At 43.3% G+C, this 11,076-nt stretch overlaps 1 protein-coding gene across 1 annotated transcript; it reads left to right on the forward strand.

Moving 5' to 3' along the window:
- Positions 1-853: 853 nt before the first annotated feature.
- Positions 854-10,741, forward strand: LOC144180593 (putative defense protein 3). The gene is made up of 4 exons (XM_077708918.1): positions 854-951; positions 4,630-4,867; positions 8,216-8,426; positions 10,591-10,741. The coding sequence occupies exons 2-4, from the start codon at positions 4,648-4,650 to the stop codon at positions 10,667-10,669; spliced, it is 510 nt and encodes a 169-aa protein (XP_077565044.1). The 5' UTR covers positions 854-951; positions 4,630-4,647; the 3' UTR covers positions 10,670-10,741.
- The last annotated feature ends 335 nt before the right edge of the window (positions 10,742-11,076 follow it).

Here is an 11,076-nt window from a genome sequence, read left to right on the forward strand (position 1 = left end):
CACCGGGAGCAGCTTCGGCAGGTTCATTTTTTTTCTTTTGTTTCCTCTTACTTTACGGGTTAACTGTCACAACGTCATAATTTTTTTGAGTCACAGGAACGAACATGGGTAAAATGAAGGCCGGGTAACCTGTGTTGTGCGCAATAATAACCAATGGCACGCTCATGTCCCTCCTGGTTTCGGAGTCTGTGAAGTAATAAAAGCCCCTCTTTTGTCTTTGTCACGCAAACTAACATTTGTTACTTAAGTAAGCCGTTACGTGCAACGCATATTGCGCTGGTCTGGGAACGTTGCAGGTTTGAATTCACAGTGAAAGGTGGTGTAACGTTTTGCATTGCAAACATGTGGGAGCTGAAGTTGCAGCCGTCTTCGTGACTAGACAATTACGCCAAAAGGGCGAATATCTCAACTTTAATGCGTCCAGAATCCCCTGTACAACGGCTCTTAACTCCTAACACCAAATTAAAAAAAAATTGGGCGTGCTGTCGGATTGCTTAAGTGGCAAGAGGTGGCGTGATTTGTTTAACGATAAGCACATTTGAGCCTTTGTTGAAAGCATCTTAACAGAATTTTGAACATCAATTTTCTCTCCTGAAGCGGCCGCCGAGAGAGCAGATACGAGAGGTGGAGTCGCCAATACCTGCTTTGCATAGAAATATTACCGGTTCAATTTGCATAGTTATAGCATGGCCACGGTGGACGCCGACGCACTTAAAACGAACTTGAAAAAAAAACGAGTTGAATCTTTTTCTTGCGGGTTCAAAATTTATCTTTAACACGCTTCCGCTTACCGAGACCCAATAGCTGTCTCCGTGAAACGAATTTTATTACGACTGGTTTATTCTAACACTATGACGTCGCAAAGGAGGAAGTATAAGAACTAAGAACACCAAGTGGCTAGGTTGAAAACGCTACTGGATCGAAATACAGGTAGTGCTACAGTTTGTTCAGGTTAGTACGTTTCTGTCTTGTGCCACATTGCGGTGTTCCAATTAGAATGAAGCTTTTATCGGAGTGAGCTGTGTGCTTCATATTTTTTGCACTTAAAGGAATTAGTAGAATTCTAAGTCGCCAACATTTCTAGCCAATGGGAAAATTACGTGGCTATAGAAAAAGCGACGGAAAGGTTCCTTGCTCTGTTAGAAAATTTTATTCTAATTAGAAAAGAGTTGTTCGATTGCTATTTTGTTGAAGTTGTTAAGGGTACAGACAACTGATTTTTGTGGACTGCACACCTTCAAGCTCACATAAAAGCCAGCGCTTTATATACTGGGGTAACTGCAAGTAATTTCTGAATAAACAGGCGTGAATAATTTCAATTTTGCGCTAATTTTTTTTAAATTCTGGCAGGTGGCGACACGTAGTGTCTAAACGTCACACTATGTTACGTGTCCAAACAAGACCAGTTTCCCCATTCAAAAGCGAATGCAGAAAATGTCTAGTCCGCAATGGTACATCATTCTGTACACTTTGAAGTGTTGTTTCTTGTGAAATTTTGTTTCTTTAATATTTGTTGCACCCCAAGAACGTTGCATTGTATGTTTGAATATGCAACATATATTTATGATATATTACTCATGCTGTAAACAAATTCATTGGGCCCATTGTTGGAAATACAAGTATATTCCCTTATGTGCACTTTACGCCCCATTAACTTTTTGTTGGATGTATGCTTACCTAATGTTGGTTATTATATGTTACACGGGTAAATACACCTCTGAAACGCTTCATCTATGCACGTGTATATGTTGTAGTGGTATTGTGCTTCATTTTTTTATATATATATGAACCTTTTGTTTTTCTCTTTCGTAACGTTGAATTTCTGTTATGTTTCCTATCTCGTTTTGCTGAGCGCCAGCTGTTTGAATCTGGATCCTTTGTGTGAAACTGTGAAACCTGTAAGGGGGCTAGGGCCCCGTCGGGTGATGCCCGTCTATAGCCTCGGCTCCCTCTTAAAGAGGTCTAAGAAAAAGAAATAAAGGAAAGGAAAAATCCTTCGATTTCAAAACCTGATTCAAAAACCTAATGAATGAATAGAAAAGGTTGCTCATTATTGTTGTTTTACCCGCGAAAAGGTTTTTACATACCTCATTTAATCTGAAGTGCAGATAAAATTGTGCTGCGGCACGCCTCACTGTCCTGGTTGCAAGCACTTCTTTTGGCGGGACGCGTACGGCTAGAGGACCTAAAACTTCAGATTTCAAAAGTTTTTAGGCGCTGTGAACAGAACTATTTCAGTTGAAGGGGATTTACGTGATGCCCTGTCGTTTGAGATTAGGACAATATACTCGAAAGAAAACCGGCTGTCTGTTCCTGTTAGGTTAGTACCTGCACCTATACAACCTTAGCCACTGCAAGACGAAATGCAGAACTGTACACTGAAGCCTCAGTAATTTTATACGGAAATGAGAAATATGCGGAAATAAAAACTAAGCAACATATAACAGGAGCACTTGTGCGAACACTCGATTTAGTTATTACAGCTTTAGTTTACTATCGTGGCGTGCTCTTCTGGTTGAACTATTTATAGAAGGGCGCGAAAGTGCAGGCAGGAAACCTTAAAGAGAAACTGAAGTGAATTTGTCAAGCTCCTGTTTTTCCTTGCACTGCGTAGACTGGCTCGAACTAACACACTTTTCATCGTTTATCCGGTTGATAAGTCGGTAATTATTTTACAAAGCCCGAAAGAAGAAAAATTACCATGCGCGGTTTGCGGCGGCCGCACCAACTAAAGGCTGTGACGACGGGAGGAGATGCACCGTGATTAGACGATGTCCAAGGTTAGCATTCAAACAAGTTTCGGTTTCGGGTCTGTAAAAACACGCTTGACATCCGACGGCATCGTTGGCTGGGCATTCTCAATATCTGAGTAATCGTCGTACCGCGCGTCTGCCATGTTGTCGGGTGCAAAATGCGTAAGATAAGCCTCCCAGGATGGCTTGGAATCGTAGCAAACACTAGCCGAGGCCTACGCAGTGGGTGAACGCCCTCCGCGTCATGTATTTGTACCTTGCCTCACTCATGCCTGTATCGTAAAAAGCGGGTTCGCACCAGGCCAAGGGTCTGTTGATTCTGGCTGGGGCCCACTTCCCCCAAGCAGTCGGTGCTTGTGGCAACAGCACGCCAACAAAGAACTCGCTAGCGCGTCAGTGTCAGCCTGCGAGCGTTCTGTGAACAAGTTCGTGGAGCAGTTTACGTTACGGTCAAAAAATGGTGAACTCAGTATAGAAAACATCGGCCGAAAACGAAAAAGTCAACTTAATAAAAGAAAAATAGTATGTACCCTCAGGGATTCGAACTCGTGACTTGCAAAACACTTGCAATATCATACCTACCGCTCCAGACCACTTGGCCACGGGCGAGCGCTGCTAACCTTGGAAATATAAGGTAGATAATGTATAACTAGTTTACACTTTTATTTAATTTTAGCATTTCAAGCAGAGTAGGTGACTATTTGTTGTATTGCGCTCGTGCAGTAAGCGTCCCCCAAAATTTCCACAATATCTCACGTCTAGCAATTGCATTTCTTAGACGGAAAAACGTTCGCAGATTTGTGGTCGTGCTGCTGACCACAGTGCTTGTTCACTCAGCGCAAAAATGTGCTTCCTTCTCCCTAGTTTTACGCTGTACGGTAAACGTTTCAGTTGATTTTGCTTCCTCAGTACCTATATTGACTTCGCTGACTTTTCTTCTGCCTTCAAGTGGCCTTGGATTTTCTACTAGCGTACCAGTCAGCGAAGCGTCGCATGTGCGCTTGTGCAGCGCTTGTATAGAGCGACCTAGACTTGGAGCTTGATACAGTGTACAAACTAACAAAGTAAAGAAAGGCACATTCTTTCATTCGCAAACGTGTTGTGGCTTAGTTTCAACTGAGCGAGCGAATAGGGATGACTCGTCGGCCGCCGGCGGACTAAACGCTGGGCCGACTGACTCTGTCGGAAGGTCGGCGAGCCATGCAGTAGCGCAGCCAATTGCCAGCTCATCTCCTCCTGACGTCACATGAAATCGCCACAGAAAATGTGCGAAGGCGCAGAGAGGAGGACAGCATTTTCGAATTGATTTTTCTACTAAATAAATTCGCGTAAACGCGCTCAGAGTGGTCGAAAAATGGCCTATGGACTCCGGACTACAATTTGCGCTAATAATCCCGCAATGTTTACAAATCACTTCAGTGTCCCTTTAAGGGGACAATACAAAGAAGGTTTTTTTTATCTTTTTGGGAAAATATTTGTCCGGTTTGTTTCAAAGTGCTATCCCAGGTTTGGGAAAGGAAAAATTTGTTCCCATCTCGCTATCCTTCTGGGCTAATGCTTGCTGTTGAGAAGATATACGCCCCCCCCCCCCCCCCAAAAAAAAAACGCTTCCTTGAGTCAAGGAGCTACAAATTGTATTGGAGTAAATAGTGGAAGTTTATTCACCAGTTTTTTACTTATCTTGCTCAGCGTTTGTGCAATTTTAGGCACATTTATTTCCAACCTCCAGGCCTACAAAAGTGAATTTCCGAAATCCAGCTAAAACATTGCATTAGTCGTTCTTGCTTCTCTGAGTTGTAATGGCTGACGCTTTCGTGTCAAGCAGAGTTTGAAGCGATTCAAGCGAGAAAACACCTCCCATTCTGCATTCTCGCAGGTCTGAAAACTCATAGTCATGACTGGAATTGATGCATCAAAACTGATGCCAGTTTGCTTGCTGCTACTGGCTCTCGCCGGAACCTCCGCGCTTCCCGACGGCGCACCATCCTACGCGTGCAAGAGCCCGGTGAACATGGTCCCGGCCCATTCGCATGCAGCCCCACTGAGCGCAAAGGACTCGGACTACAAGCTCATTCAAGACAAGGCAGCCTTCAAAGCAAATGACGTCGTCACCGGTACTCATTGCTCACACTGCATGGAACTTGTGTTGGCTAGGACATTAGGAGACTTCTGCCTGTTTTCTAGTAGATTTATACAAGTTAAAGTTATCCCGATCTTCGCAGTCGTCGAACCAACAAAATATATTACAACTGAGTTGAAGAAATACTTCTTAAAAAGGTGATAATGAATTATAGATATGTAGGGTAGAAAGGAAGGCAGAATATGGTGCAAGGTATGCTAGGGGGGGGGGGGGCGAAGAGGGCTTATGAATCTGCGAGAAATCTTGCCCTATTTGGGCAAAGAAAAGTGTGCTGCTCTTACCCACTGAGCCACAAACACTAACAAGTGTGAAGTATCTTTCATGGTACACCAAAACATTTATTTGGAAAGTAATAGTGTTAAGAAGATTTTCGCCTTTTAATATTGCTTTCTCAAGCCATATCGCAGGGCAACGAAGCTGCACTGGACGATATGAGCGCATGAAACAATTTTCGCAATTAGCAAACTTTCGTTCATAATTCAGCCATGCGTTAACGCAATAGTTGCCAAGCGACTGGCTTTAAATTAAAAAAAAAAACCTATGGTACACACAATGTGGCTTGTCCTCTTGTTACTGAATGCAGAGGAAACAGTAAGCTTGCAAAAAAAGGGGTATAGAGATGTTTCTTTTCTGCAACACTCCAGGATATTTAGCAGGTGGCAGTAACTAGTGCGTTGCCTTTTCGGTCTCATCAAAGCTTAATTCTCAAGCTCCACAGCATCGCAGCCTTGTTTTGTTTGCTTGAGGCCGGTTGTTGTGAAAGCGGATTTTTTCTAAAATCCTAGTAGGTCCCCCAGGTAAGGGCGCTAGCCTTCCCTCATCAAGTTTATATGATACTCTCCGTCTCTTTAAGAAACTTTGTATAATCACTTAAAAAACGACTGCAATAGGTTGTAAACATTTCTACTCGTGCAGTTTGTCATAACTGTTTTGGTGTCCGTGACACCTCCTGCAACTGTGTGTTGTTATTTTTAACATACTCATTTATTTTTAATATTATTTGTTTTGTTCGTTTTGATCAAAATTTCAATATGTAGAACGAAAGCTAAAGGCAAACAACTGCCTGATTGGTGCCCTGACACCAAAATAAAATACCACAGGAGCAGTACGCAATGAAAGAACCAGTGCACTCGTGAGGGAAAGTTATAGAAGCATGTTAATTGTAGCATTACAAAAATAAGCTAGCCGTCAAATATATATTTATTAACTAGGCTTTAAACGACAACGTCGGATGCCGAATTTATCGTACATAATATTTAGAAGATAATTATAACTTTTGTAGAGATGTTTTTAGATTATCGAAGCATTGACGTTTAGCGATAGCAGCACACACATTTGTTATACAAAAGACGAATGTTACAACCCCACATCAGTCAACATTCTATTCTTAACCGAAAGTACGCTGCGTGGTACACGTTTGTATAATCGGGCAAGGAATAATAAGTAAATTTTAAGGTTATTTTTGTAGCCGTAATGAGAACAGCATTTTTTATCAAAACTCTTATACCAGGGTGTGTTTAGAAAATCACCTATTAGGTAGACAAGTGTCTGTGTTCCGTAGTTTGTCTTAACAGCTGATTTCCTGAAACCCATTCTGAGATCATACTGGGGGTTTACTGTAATTATTGATTCGAAATTAGTGGCTCGAATATATATCGAGCTTTCTTTAGTATACGCACAGCAAGTTTAATATAAAAAAGCTGACTAAGTTTAGGCAGGTTCCATTTGCAAAAAAAAAAATGCTGCTGTGTGATCCATTTGTTGGAGGTTTTCTATACAGCGTACAGCTCGTTTTTATGAAACCGCTAATCTTTCTAAATCTCACTTTGTTGTTGTACCAAAAATTATAAAAACAGTAATCGAGATGGGATTAAACTAACGAGTGTTATAAACAGTAATGGATATGGGACTAAACTAGGCAGTAAGACTTGTAATACTAGCCAATGCAGCCCCAGATATCTTATTCTGAATAAAAGACCAACTGATCTTGATATGCTTAATTTAGTTAGGATTAAGTTTTGCCTAAATTTAACCTTAGCTCGTTTGCACCCAACCACCTTATAATAGTAATACCCATGTACTAGCGGCTGTTTCAAGGGGGCCGAGAGTATCACTAGAAAGAAATAGGCTTATATTGTCAGCATATAATATTGTCTCAGGAGATCCTGCAATGAAAACAATATCATTTACATAAATAATAAAAAATAACAGCCTGAGAATGAACCCTGCGGTACCCTATTCTTGTCTGTAGCAGGTGGGACTGGTTCCCGTCAACCAAACAATATTGTGATCTGCCCATTAAGTAGCTACGTCTCAAGTTTAGTATGAACCCCCGATTCCGTACTGATGCAATACTGAGCACAGAGCAAGCATTTCTTTCAACGATATTCCATCAATGAAAGTTCGCCAAACCCACCAGATATTTTAGGTAATCAATTCTGGAAAGAGCGCCATGTACCAAAAATGCTGGAAATGTCGTGAATACTCTTGCACGGCTGACCATGCAAAACTCACATCGGCAAAAAGACTGAGATCTTCTCCCGGACCAGTGCTGGTAACTTTGTGCCTTGATTAAAGGGGTGTTTAGGAAGGAACCTAAACAGAAATTACTGTTTTGAACGCACCCTATCTTGATACTGTTATGTCACGTTTCCAATCGCCATCTTTCTTAACAGTTGTTAAGGCCGTCTTGTACGCCATAGTAATTTCCTTCCGCTGCCCTAATGGTACCGCTGTACAGTACATTTCTTCAACGCGATGGTGTCGAAAAACATCACAGACCTGGCGGGTATCTCTGACTTCCTTTTCAAACTACTAAACCATTTGTGGCAAAATATAATGTGCATAAAACATCTAAAAATCGATTGAAAGTCCGCAAATCCCCAATTTTTCCTATAGTTTTTGTTTAATTGTGCAGGGCATGCATATCGCGCTGGCAACAATCCTCTCGACAGCAGGCTACCTTACGACGTCAGTGCAGCTGAAAATAAATTGTATTGCAACTACCCTTCATGCTGAATATCAAGCTTGTGCTGTATCTTACGACTGTAGTGAGTTCGGGCTCCACCTGGGGCACTTAGTTTTTCTGATTTCAAAATAAAACGTAAAAAAGCATAAAAATCATAAGCAGCATAAAAAACCGCCTCCTTTATGCCTTAGTGGGCACTGTTAACAGTTATTTTATTCAATGTAAAGTTAACCCCTGGTCATGAATATTCCTGCAGCGTCAATAGCTGCAACAATTGCCGATAAAATTTTTCTGCAGTCATACGAACTATGGTGACTTTTTTGTTCTTTTAATGTCGTTCTTTCCCTTGTACAGTGCAGTTGCTCACTAAGGGGCTGCCTTTTAAGGGATTTCTCGTCAAGGCTGTCGATGAGCACGGAAAGGATGCTGGCCAGTTCTTACCTGGTGACCTATATCACAAGGTGGAAGAGTGCCCTGCCGCCACGCATGTAGACCGGAGCGACAAGACCCTGGTAACGATGCGGTGGCAAGCTCCGGCCGACCACTCCGGACAAGTGCACTTCGTGTGAGCACTGTTTATTTCTCCCAACACGCATTTGCCAAACATGCGTTTCCAGGTAACGAAAAGGCGAAGGAATTACCAGAGGAGGGATTACACGCTGCTGGTCGAGTAGCTTCAATTGCAGATCGTACGCAAGAAAATACACTCTTATGCACAAAGGACTACACGTTGGTCTTCTGGGGTGCAACTGACTTTGCCACAATCATTCAAGCCTTTGGGGACTGAATCAGAGTGGAAAAGTGGTTAGTACGCATCCAGTTGGTCCGTTCCGGTGCTCCGAAAGGACGGATTTCTTGAAAGGAGTCGCAGAAAAAAATCAGTGCCCCCAGCCAGGATATAACCACCGTTTTCTGCGATACGAACCCATAGGGCTACCTCAAGGCTACGCGGTCACAAAGGATGGGTACGCAAAGGATTGGTACGCAGGTACGCAAAAGAGCGGCGCACCGGAGCAGACGAGCCTGCGGTCCGCCGGACTCGCTGGCTTTTTAAAGCGCGATCATCACCGATTGCGTTACTGTTCTTTTCTGACCGGCTGTTGCTGAAAAGTCCTTCACCTAGAGTATTAGTTTAAACTAGAAGTTTCTCTTCAAATTTTACTTCATACCACCATCAATCGGTGAACAGAGCGCCGTCACCGTCCCGGCACTTTCGTCGCTACTGTAGGCGTATTTAGCGCAGCAAAGCTTTTCCCCCTGATGTCAAGTTGATCGCCAGAAGAGATCGGACTCGTCGGGGATGGGCTGGTGACCATGTCGCAAAACAATTTGGAGCATCTAGCTCATTTTGCTTCTGTCAACACGGGATCCAATGGGACCCGCGCAGCTTTGTACTACCCGGAAGTACTGCCCGGAAGCCGATTGCGCAGCGCCGCCTGGGCAGCGCAGGAGGCCTATACAAAAGCCACATGGGTCATTCCGCACCCAACGTCCCAGCCATACAGTCGACCATCACGGATTTTTTCAGTAAAAAATTGTGGGTCATCCTCGGCATGGTTAACAATGCTCCCTCAAAGTGTTTTTGTCAAAAAAAAATTTGTTCTTTTTCTACGCGTCCTTTTATCTCAAGCGTTTTTAAAGCAAAGTTACGTTTGTCAAAAAATTCATAAAAAATAAATTCTCTTTCAATCGCCACCACTTTTTCCTGGCCATCATGTTCAGGCCTTGAGTTGCTTCATGCTGCATTTTTGAATTTTTTTATCCTTTTTCTGTCATACGCCATTCAGAAAATACACGATGTTGGGCATTTTCAAATATTTTCAGGACATAAAACCACAATCTCTCAGGCAATGAAGCAATTTTTTCTGTATTTCCCCAATGCGGACATTTGGTTGCCACTGCGTCTGAATTAATTTGCCCCCACGCTGCTTAGCTACCTTTGGCGGTAGCGAAACGGCCTTGCAAGATTACAAGAACAGGGGGTGTGTTGCCCTGCCAAGAACACCGGAGCAGACGACGCTCCCACAACCGATGGTTCCATGCGCGCGCGCGTACCCTCGCCTATTTTGCCGGTGAACACCTTCATGAGGCGCTAACATGCCGACCGGCGGTTGTTCCCACTATATTATTAAACATTTGGGAGGCTGTACCCGCAGTTTTCTTTGCGCTAAACAAGGGGGAAATGTATGACCACCGCCAATGCTCTACCAGTTTCAAACGGTTATGACTATATATTGTTACGTGGAATGCGCATGCCAGTGATAGGTGTACCGGAATGTCGGCCTCAGCGTTCTGTTCATAGTTCATTGTTTCCCTGTTTTCTTTTTCTTTTCTTTCTTTTTATCGTAGAGTAGTAACGTCACTTGCGTCTTTCTATATATCGCTTAACGCAGTAAAGTACGCCCTATTGTTAGTCAGCACCTGTACTGTCTTTTTCTTTTTTTTCGCACTCGTCCCTGCGCTTTTTTTCCCGATATGTACAACCAATGAGCCCAAACAGAAGCCTGAGTCAGATTCTCGAAACACTTCATTAGGCCGGAAATGGCGCTGAATGTATTTTGTTACTTCTAGTTCACAAAAGCATTGAGCAGCATAAACACCTGCGGGGCATCCGAATTTGTTCGTTAGATCGGTAAATTTTTAAGATAGGGTTTTGTTAGATCGAGTTTTGACCGCGATCACGTTTATGAGATTGCTGAGCTTTATCTTGTCGTCTGTTTCCCCCTCAGGGCTACCGTTGTCCACAGCTACAGCCAAATCTACACTGGCCTCATGAGCGAAGTTGGACCGACTACCGCTCGCTCCTGACACAAGTCTGGGAGAAAACAACACGCTCTACGTTATTTAATTTGAAGGTAATAAATTTGGGAATACAGTTCACGTTTTTTCTACTCTGTGTTGCTATAAATGAAAAGTGCCGACTGCTTTCCGGAGTAAAATGTTTGAAGTTTCCGAAGTTTTTGTGCCCTCAATCGGTCACCGCTTGTATACAACGCCAAGTCGACTGTCCTAGCACATTCCCATGCTTCGCGACCCCAGGTGGCTAAGTGTGGAGGATGCGTCATTTAGGCACGCTGAACCGGACAGAGCTGGATGCTTGCAGGAAGAAGAAATGATGAGAGAGTATCGCACAGCTTTGCGCGTGTAACGGGCGCAAAAGTATCGGCACAACTGCCGAACGTCCGCAGCCTGACACCAGTCACTCGGTGGCTTCG

This window comes from Haemaphysalis longicornis, unplaced genomic scaffold, assembly GCF_048455015.1.
Source record: "Haemaphysalis longicornis isolate Haplotype H1 unplaced genomic scaffold, Haemaphysalis longicornis Haplotype H1 scaffold_4, whole genome shotgun sequence".
Taxonomy (NCBI): Eukaryota; Metazoa; Arthropoda; class Arachnida; order Ixodida; family Ixodidae; genus Haemaphysalis; species Haemaphysalis longicornis.